Source organism: Pteronotus mesoamericanus, unplaced genomic scaffold (assembly GCF_021234165.1).
Source record: "Pteronotus mesoamericanus isolate MK-2021 breed Mesoamerican mustached bat unplaced genomic scaffold, CSHL_Meso_final contig_20, whole genome shotgun sequence".
In the NCBI taxonomy this organism is placed as follows: domain Eukaryota; kingdom Metazoa; phylum Chordata; class Mammalia; order Chiroptera; family Mormoopidae; genus Pteronotus; species Pteronotus mesoamericanus.
The window spans coordinates 65,080,231-65,100,181 of record NW_026555085.1 but is presented as its reverse complement, the minus strand read 5'-3'; the positions used below and the strand labels follow the sequence as shown (position 1 = coordinate 65,100,181).

At 40.6% G+C, this 19,951-nt stretch overlaps 1 protein-coding gene across 1 annotated transcript in view; it reads right to left on the bottom strand.

Moving 5' to 3' along the window:
• Positions 1–3,671: 3,671 nt before the first annotated feature.
• The window catches only part of SLC16A10 (solute carrier family 16 member 10), a 108,260-nt gene continuing 91,980 nt past the window's right edge, over positions 3,672–19,951 (bottom strand). The window contains exons 5-6 of the mRNA XM_054569834.1: positions 13,235–13,463; positions 3,672–11,434 (exon numbers count right to left, since the gene is read on the bottom strand). Coding sequence (XP_054425809.1) covers positions 11,202–11,434; positions 13,235–13,463 — 462 coding nt within the window. The 3' untranslated portion in view covers positions 3,672–11,201. The remainder of the gene's footprint in view (positions 11,435–13,234; positions 13,464–19,951) is intronic.

Below are 19,951 nucleotides of genomic sequence, written 5' to 3'. Positions count from 1 at the left end.
CAAGGAAACAACATTAAGAGGCCCAAAGGTGGGGGACCTTGCAAGGTGGGTTCAAAAACAATGAGTTGCCCACTTGGAGTGAAAAGTTTTTTCAGGGTAGTAGGTAAGTCCAGAATGGCATTTGGGAGCCAGATTGTGGAGGACTTTGAAAATCACACTGAAGTCTGTTGACTTCAGGAAGCTATAATTCGGGGGCCCTCTTTCTGGCCCTGGAGCAGCCGTTACCAGCCAAGCTCAGCCCAGCCCGGCCCCGGACCTGATGACCCACTCCCACTGCACCGGCTGAACCCCCTGGGGAAATGCTCCCGAGGTGGAGAAGGTCCATATGCTAATGTTGCCATTTGGAAACCATTCATAAACAAATAATTATGGAGCACTTACTCCATGAAAGGCACTTTTCTAAATGCTGGAGATAAAATAATAGACCAAAAACCCTACCCTTGTGGAACTTACAGTCTAGGAAGGACAATAAACGAGATAAATAAAATATACAGTATGCTAGTGAATAACTGCTAGCTGAAGAGGAAAAAAGTTGGGAAGGGAGCTATGAAGTGTCAAGGGGATTAAATTTTAAAAGGTTAGGGAAGGACTCACAGGGAAAGAAGTTTGAGTAAAGCCCGAAAGAACCGGGCAGCGACCGAGGAGCCCAGCCGGGGGAAGAGCAGCGCGGGCCGCAGGGCGCCGGCGGAAGCGGAGGGACGCCGAGCGGACCAGGAGGACAAGGCAGGAGACCCGGCCAGAGGCGGCATCGCTGGTCGTGGCAAGGGCTTTTTTTTTGAGAGACAGGGAGCCACAGGATGGTTCTGGGCCCAGGCCTGATAGCATGTTTTCACAGGATCATGCTGGCTGTTCTGTAGAGAATAGACAGGATGCAAGGGAAGAAAACAAAAGACAAAAGAGATCAGGACAGCTTGGAGCAGAGTGGTAGCAAGTGGGGTAGTGAGAAATGGGGAGCAGTTCTGATATAATTTGGAAGGGTTTTCCGGCAGACTAGAAGAGGGTGTGAGGAGAGGGGTCTAGGATGGTATCTCCAAGGTTTTTGGTGTGTACAACCAGAAAAGTGAGGTCGCCTTTAACTGAAATGAGGAAAGCCGCAAAGGAGGCACATGGAGGAGGGAATGTCAGGAGCTCAGTTTTAGATATGTTAAGCCGAAACGCTTTTTTTTTTTGGTCATCCAATTAGAAGTGTTAGGTTGGCAGATACAGGGGCCTGGAGTTTAAGGGAGAACTGTGTGCTTCATCAACATCTAGGTAGTAATTCCTCGGGAGACCTTAGGATGAGGTCACCTGGAGAGTGAGTATGGACAGGCTAGAGCAGGGGTTCAAACACTAAGCCGTATGCATTCTCACTATTTAGAGGTTGGGAGATGGACAAGACCCAGAGAGGCAGGCTACGAGGGAGTGGCTAGAAAGACGGGGGACGGGGGGCGGGGGGAGATCAGGTAGGTGTTGTGCTGGAAGCCTGATTCAGAGATCAGGGTTGGGTCCCTGAACCACAGGAGAAGTGAAAACACCGATCGGAATCAATGCTGCGGATGTCCGTGGTAACCTCGAGAGGGGCCAGTTCAGTGGAGAAAGAGAAGCCTGGGCGGAGAGAGAAAATTGGAGAGAGTAAGTAGAAATTTGTTCAAGAATTTTTTTTTTTTTTGGTTGTTTCTCTTTTGTGCACGGATGGAAGGAAATGAGGCAATAGCTCAGGGGGGTGTGGGGGTTTATAAGCGGTCTCCCCATCCCCCCAAGCAGGGATGTATATAATAGCTTGCATATAGGCTGATGGAAATGATCCAATAGAGGGGGAAAAAATGATAATGTAAGAGAGAGGATAGCAGAAGAAGCTGGAAGTGTTGAATTGGCCTGGGGAGGGAGGCGACGTAGGGGCACCTAGTGAGGTGAATGTTCAGAGCTGATCAGAGTTTTGCAGACCCCAGGGTTAAGGGTTAGGGAGCAAAGTAACTGAAGAGATCTGGTAGATTGAGACAGGATGGGGATTGGGAGGGAATGGAGGAGTCAATGGGGGGATGATCTCCAAGTTGAAGAGCAGGCCCAATGGGAGTGAAGAGGAGGGAATAAAGGGATGGGAAGCTGTGATGGCAGAGATGTTGGTATCTAAGATTTCAAAGACAAAGCCATTTCCAGGGATGACAAGGTTCCAAGTGCCTCCGTTAATTCTGAGTGGAAATAAAGCTGCTCCACATAACTATTGAACATTGGGCCACATGCCAGTTGCTGCGGTAGCTGAGGGATACACGGGAGGTATACCCAGGGGGTCCACAGATGGCTGTGACGAGGACAGGTGAAAGGTGGTAGAGCTGGATGGGGCGAGCCCGGGAGGCAGAAGGTCCGGCTACACAGTGTGAGGCGGTGAGCTTCCTGTCCCTGGAAGGGGCCAAGAGGACACTGGCGACTCTTGAGTTGAGGATTTTAAAAAATGAAATCTTGAATTTAAAGTTTTAAGTTCATCTGCAGAAGACTATGAGAACTTTAAATCATAAAAGTTTGATACTATGATAATCAGATTTTCTGTATACATTAGAATTCTAATTTATCCCATAAAACTTATTTTTTCAGGAGAGTGAATTTTATCTTGCTCAGAATCGGTAACAATTTGTCACATCCATTCTCTCCCAGTTTTCTCAAAAGCCCTCCAGTGGTCTGCTCATTCTGGCACTTATATGCAGGCATGTAAGTATTAGATTAAATGATGTATTACAAATGTCCTGTTCTTGGGTTTAATGTAAAAAAATCTCTTTTACTTTATTCATTTTAGTAAACTCCAGTAAACTCTAGCAGATTCTAAATGTATGGTCCTCCTAATTAGGAAAATGATAGTGTGTACCATTTTTCTAATTTATATTTATCAAGTCCTCATAAAAAAGAATTAAGGCAAAGTCTATAAAAAACCTGATAATGTATCACATTATCATTTCTGTCATCTTCTAGAAGTTTAAAATAAGAACATAAAAGAGCAGTGTGGCCAAATGTAGATTTGCTTAGTTTTGTTTTTTGTTTTCGTTTTAGACAGAGGGGACGGGAGGGAGAAAGGGAGAGAAACATCAATGTGTGGTGTCCTCTCAAATGCCCACCCCTGGGGACCTGGCCAGCAACCCAGGCATGTGCTCTGACTGGGAATCGAAGCGGCGACCCTTTGGTTCACAGGCCGGCACTCAATCCACTGAGCCACACCAGCCAGGACTGTGAAAAACGTCTTTAGCACCATTAAACATAAATGATGATTTACTCTGTAGTTAGGGCTCATCAGATAATAAACATCCTCTGAATGGAGGTAATCCATAATAACAGGGGATTATTTTCTTAATATTCCGGCCTGATTCTTGATCATCCCCTGAAATTATCAATGAGTAGGAGGTCACCTAGTACTGGCTGAATTTAGTAATCAGTATAATCATGGTAAAGAAAAGAAACATTACTGAATGTTAACTACAAAAAAAGTGTCAAATAGGAATGGTTTTTAAACTGTACAGTGTTTTTGGATCATTTCTATCCCTGTCCTCTATTTCAGAGAAATAACAATACCCAAATATACTTAGAATATATAGAAACAGCTTTAAAAGCACAGTTTATTTTTTCTTTTATTCAACACAGACTGTTTCCTTCACTTTAGTAATTTTTTCTTCCCCTTATTCCCTATTAATTCCATAAATATAATCACGAAGCCGTATAGAAATTTGCTAAACGTTTTTATTGTATTTACTGAGAATGTCACATTATTCCACAGTAAAATGATTACAAAAGCTCTTTTCATTAAAAAGATTTTGGTTATATAGTTAATTACACATTATAAAAATCAATGATAAATTATACTCTTTAAAAAGAAATACTTTTAAAAGGCACATACTAAAATACTTCATCCTGACCAAACCCAACGTAATCATTTTGTACAGTGATCTATATTTAAACAACTCTTGTGCCAAAAACAGCCTCCTGTTTCAGTAGCGGGAGGAGCAGAGCTACACCGGGGTGTAGAGCACGCTCCTGAAGTACTTTGGTTTTGATGGTTAAGATAAAGCATGTTTTTCTTTGAAAATAGGCACAATAATTTAAAAAATTACTTTTCAGATAAATATTAAAATAAGTTGGCATGAAAAAGGTCATATTATGCTAAGAAATACTTAATGTATCGAAGCTCTCCCTTAATAATGCTGCAGGGTGCAGGCTGCAGTAGCTTTAACTTTCAGGCTAAGATAAGCAAACTGGCAGAACAAACTGACAAAATACAAACGTATCAAGCATTGTGCTTGTCCAATCTTACGTATCTCAAACCACAATATATTAAGTTATATCAGAAGTTATTATTAAAGGGCTACTTAATTTCACTCTGCTGTACCTTCTGATGAACAAGTCCCTATTCTCCCTCCCACATGTGACTCAGGTTAACAGTGGAAAGGCCCTCTAGGTGAACAGAGAATCCAGTGAACTCTAGCAGATTCTAAATGTATGGTCCTTCTAATTAGGAAAGGGATAGTGTGTACCATTTTTCTAATTTATATTTATCAAATCCTCATAAAAAAGAATTAAGGCAATGTCTATAAAAGACAGCAGGATTAAATAAACACCTGTGGTCCCCACTTCATCTGAATCCTACGAGCAGGTACGATCAGGACTCAGCAATGCACATGGAATTCTGGGTGGACGTTTAGGAGTGAGTCACAGAGCCGCAGAGCCACAGCCACAATGCTGGACTGATAAGTCCTTGATACATAGGAGGTCTGGGATTTTCTGACACTGACTCAGACATACTTCTTACCAATTTAAGTCTCTTGGTTAAATCTGAAAGATGGACAGTGATACTTTCAGTGTGAATTTTTAAAAAAAATGTAACTCACCCTCCAGGTTTTAAGATTGATGACTCCCAAAACTCTGATTTAAGCCTGAAAAATACCGTAAAATATCTACTTAAACTAGCACAATATAAAGTTATTTTGTAAATATATAAGTGTATAATAAAATATACATATTTTTCTTACATACCCTCAGAGTTACTGAATATTTTTAGTATCGAACTGTGCTAGAAACAATGAGCAGAGATGTTTGGAGGTTATGTTTATCATACAGTTTTAATTTGGTGATCATTTTGTTTTAGGTTTCACACTTTAAAGCCTTGTGAGCTTACAAAAAGTACATACCCCTAAGTCGATATTTGAACTCAATAATTGCTTTATAGATAAGTTTTTTTCCTCGATGCGTATACAAAATGCAACATACATAATACTTCTGGATCTCACATTTCTACTGTGTTACATATACTTTAAAGCAAAAAATAATTTTGAAAGAAGCATGAAATTTAGCACCAGTCTTGAGTGAATCTTTCTTTGGTGGGATGAGAGGGAAGGCACCAAATACACAGTCTGTTCATAGCCTGGGGTCACGGTACAGCTCCCTCATCAGCAAGCCCTAGGCCCCTGAAATAATATACCAATATTGGCTGAATAGTGAAAGGCACACTTACTCATTGCTTTCTAGCAATTAGAATATATTACAGAAGACTGAACTTAGGGGAGAGCACAGTAAAAAAGGTTTGTATTTACACACATTTAAAATGCTTTTAAAATCCACTCTTTTAATAACTGACAAACACTGGTAAGTATTCTCTGGCAAAGAATAAAAGTCAGACAAGGTGGGACTAAAGTAAATTTACAGTTGTGAGTACACAAAACACAGAGTTTATTCTTGTATTATTACTTATTATATTATTTTCTGTAACTGTAAACCTACTTTTGCCCCACTCTGTGTATCAGAGGCCCAGTATCACAAAGCTAATTAGATTTCTTAATGTTATTTTATATAGATAGTTCTTATCATTTACATTCTTAGGAACATTCAACTCCAAAATACTCTTCTAACAGAATATTGAAAGGCTAGAAACATCTTTAATTAAATTGGGAACCTGTGGGTTAACTTCTACCCTATAGATACAGTCAACAACAGCATTTTCAAACACTCCCGTGAGACAAAAAATTGCCTCACCAGGAAACTGTCTCACTTTACCATGAGGAAAAGGGAGCCTTTATAAAAGTTCAACATGTAAGCTATTAGGTTAAGGCACAAGCATCCAATCTACTGTCAATGATCATCCATCTTCCTGCCAAGAAAACACAAATGAAAACAAGTCCTCCTCGTCAAGCTGCCAGTATAATTTGAAAAGCCACTGGTAAAGCATTTTAGCAAGTGTTCATTATTACACATAGATTTTTCCTTTGTTAGATTATCCACAGGCCACATGAGTTAATGCTTTTTTTTTTTCCTTTTATATCCGTTTATCAGAACAAAGCACTTAAGAAATTTGACTGCTTTGAGCCCCTTAACCACTTGCAGCCCCTCACCGTTCTGCTCCAGGGCCCCCGCGCCCTCCCTCTGGGCCCTCCCTCTGCTGGAGCAGGGCTTTCCACCCGACACCGGAAGCTGAGGTAGGTGCGCCGTCAGAGTCAAGTTGAGTGTCATGATCAAGTATTATTGACCTTATTAAAAAGGTTTAATTTCATTTCCAGTATCTTTCCAATGTCCTCCTAAAAAATTAAACTCCTCTGTGTCATAAATGAGGTAGTCTTACATTTGTCAAGAAAATAATACCAGGGGGCATTTCTGTGAATGTATAGAGGTCAAAAGGATCAATGTTTACTACTTAAAAATTGATAATTTAAAAAAGAACTAGCTAAGTAAACTACTATGTCCCAAATTTCAAGGTTTCTTTCAGTGATTCAAAGATGTGGCAATGAATTGTTTCATGAGTCTTTATTGTCTTAGAAGGAGCCATCTGGTAAGTCCACATTTATGAGAGTTCAATAACTGTGCTTCTAAGTTGTGTTCCAGTTTCACATTTAGCTCTGGGCCTTGGGCCCCTTATTCTTGAAAACTGTAACCTATCACTCTCTAGTGTATTTATCAAACAAAGCATTAGTCTCTGCCAACAAATACAACGGACAGACGTGGCTGCGGCTAGGACACAGCGGCGAGCCCAGGAGCCGCCTGCTGCTGCTGAGCAGCCTTCTGATTCTTTGCCTGCCAGCTGTTCTGACTCCACTCCAGATGCTCCTACTTTCCTTCCACCAAATCATCAGCCAAAGGAATTGGCGAGTATAACACAAGCAGAACCAAAGACTGTCAGTAAAGTAGCAAGTCTTCCTTCTGCGGTGTGTTCTTATCGACATTACCACACCACCATTATGAATGGCAAATTGTGCTTTTGTTTTAATGACAAAGCAAAAGGTTTCGGTTTTTTAAAGAGCCAGTTAACCTATATGGATGGTGTACTTTTCTATTAGCCAAGACACCACTTGTCTTTCAAATTAAAAAATAATATAGATGTAAAAAGAAATAAAGTTTTCTTCCTCTTATTTTTCACATATTGGAAAAAAGCAACCATCTTTAACCCAATACATAAATAATTGCTCCTTCATGTTTATGCCAGCAACAATAAAGTTTTCAGTGTTAGAAATTTCCTAAGGAGTTTAAATAAGTTTTAAGTACTTCTTTAAATCGTTTACACATTTAAAAACTGGAGATGATTAGCTTACACTCTTCCGTTGTATCGCACCTCTAAACCACCAAGTGTGACCCAGCCTCACTGGGAGCTGCATCCTCCGTGAGGTGCTCTCAGGACTAAGATTTAGCAAAACTTTAAAGGAACAGGAAAATCAAAGTAAAAAATTATGCTATCCAAAAATATGTATGCTAAGAACTTGACAGTCTTTTCTCTCTAAGTATTTGCCTTAAACATTTAAAATTTTATGTTAGCACAAAAGATGCCAATTATATGAAACTTAATACTTCGCCCAAATTTTAATCGCATAATTAAAAAAAAAATTTCAGTGTAGACCATTAGCACTCTCAGTTGCAAGCCGAGAGCAAGCCATACTGCAGGTTACATAAACTGGATGGGGTTCCGAGCCTCTGAAGCCACAGGGACCAGTAAGGAGTGCAGCTGAGCAGCCAGTAGAATTAAGCAAGGATGTTGATGGACTGTTCTTCAGCAGATTTTTGAAGGATGGGGGAAGTACAGGGAAAAAGGATGATAAGGATGAAGATAATATGAAAAGAGTAAAGATATGTTTACTTTACAATTAAGTGTACATTTACTTAAAAAGTGTGAAAAGTTGAAGCTAACAGCATTAAAGGTTTCTCCATACCTGGGCAGAGCCCATGTGATCATCCGCAGACATATATAAACAGATAATATATGATCATGAAATGCAAATGAATAGAATTGGAAGTTTAATGCAATCACTCTGCAATTTTCAGTGAAAATTACAAGTCTTCCAGTAGGGTTATAGACTAAGCATTGTAACTGTGATCAAAGAGATTTATAAATTGAATAAAGTATCAATAACCTGAAGTGGATGGATCCTAACAATATCCACTGCAATAAAATTTAACCAGAACTTTTCTGAAATATCCTTAGGCATTGGTTACCTGTGTATCTAATCCAGGGTTTCTGTAAAAAGGAGCACTAATTGTTCCCCTTTTTGTGTTATTGTTCACCTCAAATGCAAGAAACTTTTGAATGTTTCTTGCAAGTGAGAATTTGTTGAATCCTATCAGAATTAGGATGATTATGAAAAAAAAAAATTTAGGCCCATCTGAAACCCTCTTCAGAATTAGGAACAATTTACTTCGACAGAACGATTAATATTTCTTGAAACACGAATCTTTATGGATATCAGTATTTTTCATTGTCTTAGTTTGTAGGACTTTTAGAATTTTAGATTTTTAGAACTTTTTGTACCAAACAACATATTACTAAATACACATTTTATAGAGTTTAGCATTTTACCTTTTATACTTTTTAACTTTATATTATTACAGCACAGTACTATAAGAGTCTATTATAATAGAGCTTTTTTGGTGTTATAGATCCTGTTTGACTCATTCCATTGAACTGAAAACTACATATATGTAATTATTATATGTGTAATAGTCTGAGATCTAATTTTTATTATAAATATTTAAGTCAGTCACTTTGCTCTTTCATTACGAAAATTAACAAAGCAACATCAAGTCTTCAAGTTTCAGATTATTACCTTCCGTGCCCCCACCCGCCTCCCCAAATTAGCCAAATTTGGAAAGGGAAAGCACTTTGGAAGTCTTTACTGAGTAAATATTCTACTTTAGAATTATTCTTTCTGTAAAATTGGGGGTGGGTGGGTCTTAGGAGTCTCAGGCAGGTTTTACGATTGGTCTTAGTTATATGTTCTTGCTTGTCTCAAAAGCACTAATAATGAGAAAATGATGTTTTTATAACTGGAAATGAATAAATGAAAAACCTGATAATGTATTACATTATCATTTCTAAGTCATCTTCTAAAAGTTTAAAATAAGAACATAAAAGGGCACTGTGGCCAAATGTAGATTTGCTGTGTTTTTATTTTTGTTTTTGCAATAGAACCTTCCAAAAACCAAATTACCTAAGTTTCCTAAATATGAAATATAGAAGTATTGGAAGTAGTAAGTTGCTGAGGGTCTTCACAATCAATATTATTTAAAATCCTCTTTAAAATTATTCCAAATTTAGTGTTTATACACTTTGAACTTTCAAGATTGCAGACAAGAGAGTTGATACTGAGAGCAAGGGTACTGGGTTTCTAGCTGTTTAACAGCCTCACTTCCCTCGAGCTGCTGTGTGCCGCCTCACTAATCCCACCAAGCACAGGTCCGCAAGCTTTCCAGGCGCCTTCAATCCTTGGCCAGAGACAGGGAGCAGGAGTATCAGTTCACTGCCCTTCAGGAACAAGAATAGCTGAGAAGTAAAGTAGGGAGACAATGGACTTTCTCTCATTACAGAGACGATAGAAGCAGGTGGATCCTGGAGGTGCTTTAGAAAAAGACACCATTCTTCCCTGGTTACATTTGAGGAAAATCTAATATATATATCTACATTTAGGACTTAAATATATTTGCATATTATTAACTTTAAAGACCTAAATAAGAAACAAAAATATACTAAGGTATAATTCCAGGGACTCAGAAAGTGTTACTATTTTTTTTTTTTTGTAGATGCGTATAGGTCATGACATGACTTTGGTTTTAATTCTTGGTCCTTAAACCTCTAATAGCTTTCTTATGATTGTCTGTATATACACAGAAAAAAGCACTGGGAACATTAATGGGGAACACACTAGGAAAAATACACATGAATGCAAATTTCAGCCAGAAAGTTTTGGAAATGTAGCAGTTGTTTCTCCTTACAAATGCTTTTGACCTTTCAAGACCCACTGTTTTCATAAATCAATTTGAGCAACTGTGTCTATCAGAAATTGATAGTCTCTTCACAAACACAAAGATTTTTTTCCCATTGTGCCTGAAGCTGCAACTTGACAACATGCTCAATAAGGCTTTGTTTAAATATCAGGTCCTAGTGCTAACAAATTCCGAAGTCCGAAAAAAATTCTGCGTTAAAATTGCCAGAATATCTTTCATTCATTCTATTGTACTTTATTGTTAAAATTTAAACAAACTCAAAAATTTGGGGCGTTTCTGTCTGCTTGAGTAAAACACACTGCAAACCCGAAGGGAATAAATATAAATAGAAGAAATACGCCTGATTTTGGAACCGCTCTGCCCTGTGAACAGGACCCTTTCATCTCACATACTGATTATGAGAATATCACTAGCATCTGGGGCAGGAAGACCCACACACTGGAGCGAGCGAGAACTTCATTCCATAGCCTGGTTGACAGGCAAGCAGCTTTAATGCAGTCTGGAGGTTTAGGCAGATCTCATATTACCTAGAATACAGGCTTAAATTTTGTAAAAAACTTTCCAAATAGGAGAAGAAATTAAAATATAGATACCAGAACTAAAAACAGTATGTGAGACAAACAATATTTCCAGTCCTAATCAAATTGCAACATTTTCAGTATAGCTTGAGGTATTTTTAAATATTTATAGAAGCTAAATAGTATTCACAGTTTCCAAAGTTGCTTTTTACTGAAATAAATTCAAATCCCATACTATTGGCCTTCCAGACATGTTTTCATGTACCAGAGCCTCTGCCCTCAGACCCTTGGAAATATCAGACAGCTATTCAGCGGCGCGAACTGGTTCTTGTAGTAATAAGGGCTCCATTTCCCATTATTGTGCTATTCTTAGGGTATGATTAAAAAAATAAGAAATTTGCAATTCATATAAAAAGAAAACTTGCTTAAACTTCTGAAAGCAAGTCCAGTCTGGTGGAGGTATATACGACATTAAATAACAGAGTCAGACTCTTTTTTTAAGATTCCAGGTGAACTTGACAGCAGAGTGTTCTGGTTCTCCAGCATTTTCTCTGTCTTTCCTCCTTCAGTGGTTCTGCTGATTTCTCTTTGCTTTTTACTGTGGATCCACGGGATAAAACAAAGGATAGCACCTCCAACAAGGGGAGGGATTCCAGCGAGGTAGAATGCCACATTATAGGAACCCAGCTTGTCACGAAGTAGCCCTGGGAAGGGAAAAAACTGTCACCAAGAGAGAACACGTGTGGCCCTTAGGTGTCTCAGATCAGTCACACTGATGGCCTGCCTAGTCCCCACCTAGTAACTTCATCTCAGTAGAGCTAGTTCAAATATCTCCTTTACTAAACATTTTTTTAGGAAATGGGTCTGAAATATAAACCTTTTCTGATATGAGGAAGGAAAAGATCTTGTATCTTTAATCTTGTCACAGACTACAAGGTATTACATGGAAAAAAATATTTACAACCAAGCTCTGGCTTTCCCAAGGCCCTGCGGAGGCCTCCGGCTGAAAACTCACATGCGCACCTCAGAGTGCCTGCACTGCAAACCTCCCTTGGGCCTGTTTGTTTATGAAATAACACAAAACTATTTAAAATTATAATTTAAGATCATGAAAAATGTATAAATCTAAGTTAGGAAGAAAAGGGTATTAAACACATTTTGGAAAGATAACTAAGGTTTATCCTCCCAAGAGGAAAATGAGAACCTATGCGTGGCACTCTAATAGAGCCTTGAATTCTGCTTCTGAAAACTGTTGTTTAGCATACTCCTTATAGTTAATTCTCTCCAACACAATCCAAATTTTAATTAGTTAGCGTTTTTAAACTTCTTCCACTTTTTACAATACGACCTCAGCTACTGGGAATGCCCAGGACCCACAATGTGCTAAGTGCCAGACTCTGCCGAGGGTCTGTCCCGTTGAGCGCCGACCCGTTTAAAAAGGGTGTGCTCATTCCGGATGGGAACCTAAAATGTACAATATGCCTAAATATGCAGTTTTTCTATCTTCCGAATTGGAACATTTCCTATATAAGTGAACTTTCAGACCTACAAAACTAATTCCTTTGTTTGGCTATAATACTACGACCCTTTGAAACCTTCTAGCGAACCAGGGGTTTTAGCTCCCAGTTGCCGTATTGCTTTGCCTGCTTCAGAAGTTTCCTGTTACCTTCTTTATTCTTGGTCGGTTACCAGCTACTTCTAGTAGCAAACACCGTTCCTACTAAAGTGCTGCTTGCCATCTACTGTGGACTTGGAAACCCTAAAAAGCTAAGCTTGTAAGATGTAAAAATAGTGTGACTAGTGGGGGAGAGGGTCTCCTTCAGAGACACTGTGACCTGGAGAACTTGAACTCTCTCTGGTCTGCACAGAGGCGACTCCACCGGCTTGGTTCACGACTGGGCCCCCGATGGCAAAGTTGCTAGATACGTGTGGTTCTGTACAGGAGAGTGGACTGAGCTGAGCCTTAACTGAGCCCTTCACGTGCCAGACATAGACGATAGTACGCCCATTTAAATTTCATCATAATTTTATCAAATCTTATCATGTCATACTGGCACCCAAGTAATACTGGACATGAGACATCTTTACACTCTCATCCAGAATATTTCTGAAGGTGAATTTCACATAACATAAAATTAACTATTTTAGTGGCTTTTAGTACATTCACAACATTGTGTAATCACCACCTCTGTCTAGTTCCAAAATGTTTTCCTCACACCAGAAAGAAACACCATTCCCATTAGGCAGTTGCTCCTTAAACCCCCTTCCCTCTGGTCCCTGGCAGCCACAGGTCTACTCTCTGCCTCTCTGGACTTACCTATTCTGGATATTTCACATAAATAGAATCATGCAGTATGTGGCATTTTGTATTTGGCTTTTTGTAGCACACAAAAACAAAAGACCAGTTAAATACTAAGTTATATATTTTACATACAACTGAAACTCAGGGCCTGTAGAAATAATGCTATAAATTAATATAATTACTGGAGAATAATTACGTTTACCTGCAATGGGTGGGCCCACAGTCATGGGTACAGACATGAATCCGAGGAGAAATCCAATTGCTTGGGAAATGTCCTGGGGACCAGCTAACTCAAAGGCAATGGGGGCCATAATTGAAATGAAGCATCCATCAAAGAGGCCCATGACGAGACAGACAGCTATGAGGGCCCCAAAGACATTACACAGGGGAATCATCATGGACATGAGACCAATGAAGAAGAAGGAGAGTACCTAGGACAGACACCACAATGTCAACTCTACGTTCAGGAAAAGTGAATTTCACAATTACTGAGCAACATGTTTAGAAATTTTAAGTAGTTGTTGGTTTGCCACCTCCCGGCCCAGTTCACCTTTATTTTATATATGTAACAACTTCCATAATCATCCCCTCTGCATTCCCCATTCTCAGCACATTCTCAGTATTTCCATTAGGGAGGCGATTCCAACCTTTTTCATCACATGACACACATAAACTAATTATTAAAATTCTGCAGCACACCAAAAAAATATTTGTTGTCAATCTAACAAAAAAAATAGGTATAATTTTGATTCGCACCAGACAGCTATTGTTGTGTTGGCTGTTTTTATGTTGTTGTTTTTTTAATTTGACAATCTAAGGGAAAAGAGGTCAGTGCCCCTGACTAAATAGTCAGATACTGTATGTTTCAAAAATCCTTGCGGCACATCAGTTCTTTAGTCAGTTCTGTAAGAAATCGTTTACTTAAGAGTTTCAAATGTATTACTATATATTTCAAGCATATTTCTTCTTAATTATTTGACTGCAAGTTCTCCATTTCTCAATTCAAACTACATTACTTTAGAGTCTCTTTCTCAATTATTTGACAATAACTGTTATTTAAATTTGTTAAATTTTAATAACTGCCAAATTAAAATTGTTCATTGTTATTTCAAAGTAAACTTTCTTGGTTTTTCTTTAAGAATTTTCTTTAAGAACTGAGTTCACAGAAATTCACACATTTACTCTTGGCATTTCTCTCACGAGCTGTCTCTTCCTTTCTTGTGGCTCCAGTAATGAGAAACGATGCTCTTTCCCAGCGGATGTCACTATCCGAAAGCAGCTCCGGCCGTCCACAGGCCCGGCTGGGGAGGACAGACCTAGTCCTCACATGCAGGGGTACTTGAGCCACAAGGAGCACAGGCCAAGGTTTAGCAAACTGTTCCTACAGGAGGTTCAGTGCTTCACCGCTTCCCAAAATAAATACTGATCCGTATATCGAATACTGATCTGTATATTCTGGGCCCCAGAACTTGAAAGATGAATAAATTTAGTATTACAGGCAATCTTTTTTTCTTTTTCTTGTTTTCTTTTGGTCTGTTTTCCTCAAATACAGCAGCTCTGGTTAGATTTAAATAAGGGTTCAAAGGTCTCTAATTCTCTCCTGGGTTCTGGCACTGACATTTCATAAGGGACTGACAGTTGTGATGGCCTTCTTTTGTTTTCTTAAAACCACCCAAGGAAATATATTCTTTTAAAATATTACAGGCTCTAGAAGAATAACCCCCTGCTTGATTTAAGTTATGTACCTAAGAACAAAAATAAAATTTTTTTGTTTGCTATTACCATTCCCATTTCTATCACAAAGAGAGCGTTCTTGGAGAACTGTGGGTTTAACTGTTGCTCAAGCATCTCAGTATAGTTCAAGAAGAAAAATGAGCTGCACTTGAATGAGCAGAAGGCGTTTGCAGGGGCAGACGCGGACGTGGCCAGAGTCAGATTCCAATGTTCCTCCTATGAATTGATACCATATAAATTTCCTGACTTTTCGAGCCCCTGGCTAGGAACCCAGGGCAGAATGCAATGGGCAGCAGAAGTCCGTCGGACCGTCACAAACTAAAGGGAAGCGTTCAGGCCACAGCCAAGTGGCTGGCTGCTTCTAAAGCACAAGAGGCCACAGTCCTTTTGAAGTGCTTCTCAGGGAGGCTGTTCAGCTCTCTCCACAGCACAGGACCACCACCATTTCTGCCCGAGGGAGGAGCCGGCCCCAGTGCCACGGCCTAGCTGAGGAGAGGGGGCCTCATGCAGGATGGGGAACTGCTAAGTATTTGGATAACATTTTGGAAATAGCTTATGCCGGTAAAGCAAATACCCTTATCCTAAGGTATCTTTAGGGAAATATAAAATGGAACAAAACACTGGGCAACACAGATCAGTTCATCCTACTTCAACTGGAAGAGGAAGTTTACACAAAAAGATGGCTATGAAAGGGATTAATTTTTCTAAATTACAAAAGTAACTCATGAATATATATAGTCATATATACATTTTTATATATATTTAACCTTATATATATATATATATATATAAAACAAATTCACATCTTAGAAAAATATATACAGAGATATATGAAAATCTTCCTTCAACCCTCTCTCATCCTCAACCCATACCCACCTTCCTCATCAGGAGCAGCCCCCCAGTCTGGTTTGCACACCCTCCAAGACGTTTCCTGTGCACACCCGCATGTCGTTTGGGCCTGTCTGCTTTACACTGAGGGACATGATGTCCGTGTTTCACTATGGCCATGCCACACAGAAATATGACACAATGGGAAAGTGTTCTAAATCCAAAGATTTCAATCTTTTCATTGCAGAGTTATAACTTCCAAACCTTTGGAACACTCACACTTCTGAAACAGTTACATAATTAAAGACTCAAATCCATAGTAATTTAATGGCAACTAGACAGGCCTGTGAAGTTAAAGATGGTAAGAAAATACCAAAACACAGCCTTTTTCCTTCCCAATAAAGTACATATGAGTACATACTCTGGGAACCTTTGCAAAGATTTTCTTGATCCATTATTATTCTATATAATACAGTTTGGTTATCTCTTCATTCAGGATTTAAAATTGCGAGGCTGAAAATACCTGAAACCCAGGACCTTGACAGACACCTGAATTCAGAATGCTGAGCAGAAGTGTGAAATACACCCCTGAACTCTGTTTCCTATGACAAAGCCTCCAGTTCCGGATAACCAAGGTCTGCTTTCTTGAGACCTGTTCCAAATTAGGATCTGCCTAGTATTTAATAGAATATTAAAACATAGTAAGAGCAAGGATTGATTAATCATCCATTCTGGGCCAGCACTCTGTATAAGACATCACCACAAATCCTCACCACAGCCCTCTGACAGTTGTGGAGACAAATTAATGGCAGGACCGGTGTGAACTCCCGTGTTATTCCAGATCCTGTGCTTTTCTGCTCCGTGGCCTTGAAAACCCAAGATGACTCTGACCAGAAATTAGGCCGGGGAGAGGTTGTAAAGCATATTCTGTGCCCGGCGGCCACTCAGAAGTGGTTTCAAGGGACAGGGAGGGGAGAGAACTGTCAGAGCCCTGTGAGGCTGGGATATAATGGTCAAAAGCTGGGAGCGGGTATGAGAAAACACCAACAAAAGGAAGGGAAGAGAGGTAAGCAGCAGGAGCACTCCAATCCTTAAAGGCTGGGCCAAAAGGCAGGCGGACAGGGAGGCAGAGGGAGAGGAAAAGGAATGAGCAAACAGGCCACGCTGGAACTGGTCACAGCAGAGCCAAGAATCAACACCACGCTGACTTTTGGAAGCTGGGGCAAGGAAGGCAGGACGAAGGCGAGACGGAGCAGGGAGTGATGTCGAGTGTGAGCTGGGCCTGTACCGGCTGGCCCGGGGCCGCTGCGTTCACAAGATGGGCCCATCGGTGCCTCCCAGCAGCCACAGGACACACTGAAGTCCTTCTTTCTCCTTCACAGATAAGACCTAAAAGAGGACCTAAAAGGTTGAGACTAACCTTTATCCAAAATGACATTACTGGTTTTTAACTCCCTGCTATGTTACTGCAGAGCAAACATGGGAAAAATGAGGAAAGTCTATATTTTCTTTTGTAAACTACATGTAATATGTATTAAAATGTGCCCCCAAACGTCGTTAATGACCTGACTGCCCTATGAGCAGCAAAATTTTCCACAAATTGGAATAAAACATGGCTATGTAAAATATACCCTAACTGTATGCGCTGAGGCGCCTTAGTGTGGCCCTGCATCCTCTCTCACCTGGACCACCGCACTGATCTCATTGGTCTCTCCCCCCCCCCACTCCCGTTGCGCTCTTGCCTCCCTCCCAGTAATCTACCCGCCACATGCAGAGCGACCACGCTGACTTTAAAATGTCAATCAGGCCCCATTGTTTTCCAATGAAGACCCACTACACTTAAAGTAAAGCCTCTTCATCTGGGCTCTGAAGGCTCTGTATCACCTGGCCCCTCCTGGCTTCCCAGCCTGTTAGCATGCCACTCTGCCTTCCCGGATTCCCGGGCAGGTCCATCTTTTTCCTACCTCAAGTCCTGCTCCAGGAACTCCGGGACCATATCTGTCTTGTTTATATCATGCCACCAAGGTCTAGGTGGGTGCACAGCACACACTCAGAAATTTTATTTTTTGCTTTTTTGAAAATGAAAGAATTTGGGTTCTTTATTGTTCTTATGCTGCCTTCCTCATGGCTTTTGCTCTTCAAAACAAAAATATGTCAGACTGGGGACCCCAGAGATGGTGCAGCTTCCTTTGGCATGGCTGCTGGGCCTGCAGAAACACCATTTTTCGTTGTGGGGTGGGAAGTCTCTGCATGGGCTATGCCCAGAATTTTTTGAATGAAAAGCTGGAAGTTTGTAATGCAACAAATTTCCATTAGAGGGCCCCCTTGACACATGAGAACAGGATCAAATGTTCTGCTAAATGTTTCCACAATAAGGTGTTAATATAAGGGGGAATGATCCCAGTGAAACCAGAAAGATTAGCATTTTGCTGCTTGTCACTACCAGAACCAGTAATAGAGAGAAGGATCGAATCTTTATGGGTGCTTTATTCCAATGGCCAGTGACCTTAGGAAGACAGGAGGTTATGTACCCTCGAAAACCATCTCAACATCTCATCTCAAGCCAACTTTTTTATAAGAAAGGGTAGATAAGGGGTTTGAAAAAAGGTTGTTTGGATAGAAGGGTAGGTAAGGGGTTTGCAAAGAAGTTTATCTGGATAAGACTTCCTAGTACTTCTTTATCTGTTGCTCAACAATTCTTTATCTGCATCACATATGTTCCTTTCCTGGAACACAATGGCTCAGATACCATCTCCAAGGCTTGCAGATTCCTAGGGCACATAGGTTGAATTGTTTGTTGGCCTCCTGGAGTCACGTGGTCATGCATTCCAGTTCCTAGAACAACAGCTTTGCACATGCATTAGTCACTGAAGCCTATCAACTAAGGCTAAAATCTTTAACTCCTGAGTTCCCCTATCAACAGTACAGTAAATACTTGAAAAAGCAGAACTCTCCCACACTTCCTTCTAGCTATCCGATCAGACTCCGTGTGGCCATCTGCCTGGACCTACATGCACAGAGACACCCACAGAGAGACAGCCTCTCTGTTCCTCGGTCTTCACATCGATCAGTGGAAATAACGGTACCTTCCTCAAAGGGTCAGGTTGAGGAGTAAAGGAGATAATGCTCGTGTAAGTGCTTAATGTATGGTGGTTGTTATTACTTCAAATCAATCAATGGAAGTAGTTTTGTGTGTGTTACATGCCACTGAGCGGGCTCTGACTCCTGGCGCCCCCTGCGAATGAGTGCTGTCCACAATGTCCTGCCCTCGACAGCCCTGCTCCGCTCCTGCAGACTCCTGCCCATGGTTCTTCGGGACTGAGTCCATCTCATATTTGGTCTTTCCCTCATCCTGAAGCCTTCTTTTTATCCCAGCATTATTATTTTCTCTGAAAGAGCCCGCCCTTCTCTAATGTGCCTCAAGTGGGATGGCTTCAGTCATTTTTGCTCCCAGTAAAGTTTCAGGCTTCATTTGCTCTAATACCCACTGGTTTGTCCTTCTGGTGGTCCACAGTATCCAGAGGTCTCCCCCAACACCATTTTTCAAATGAATCCACTCTTTTCCTATCAACTTTCTTCACTGTCCAACTTTCCCATCTATACATAGTTAACTCACTTTATCTGTGCCTCTTCCAATCATTTTCCTGTGCCCAAATTTCCCCTCTCCTTCAAGGCTCTGCTCAAATACTGCCTCTCCCCTACATGGTGAGCAGACATGTTCAGTGCTGAAGCCCAAGTCCCTCTTTCAGCTCCCCTTTACCTCTCACTTCCACAGCCAATCTTTTGAGCACAGTTGTCTACATTTTCTTTTATTCATCTAAGCATGATCAGTCTCTTGCACCCGCCAATCCACTGAAATTTCTGTTGCTAAATCCAGTGAAAGCCTATTAGTCTTTCCCATGAGCCAAATTAGTCTTTGCCCGCCCTCTCACTAGCTATGGACGCTGCTGACCACTCCCACCCCTGGCCACTCCCTTTGGGGCTCCCTTCACACCCCTGGTCCTCCATACACCCCATACAGCCCATGAGCACTGAAGTCCCACAGGACTCTCTCAGGATCTCCCAACTCTACTTGGCTTTCCCACAAGTACCACAAACTTAACGTGGTAAAAATGAATTCATCATCTTACTCCAACTTACTGAATTACTCAATCTGATAAAACAGCAATACCATCCACTCTGTTATTCGAGCCATAAATCTCAGACCCAGCTTAGATGGCTCCATCGACCCCTCATTCCCTGTATCCCTATTTTACCCCCTATTTGATTCCCATACCTCTGCCTTGATTCTTCCTGCCTAGAGTACTTCAATAGTCTCTAACTAGTCCCTCTGACTCTGCTTTTTTTTTTTTAAATA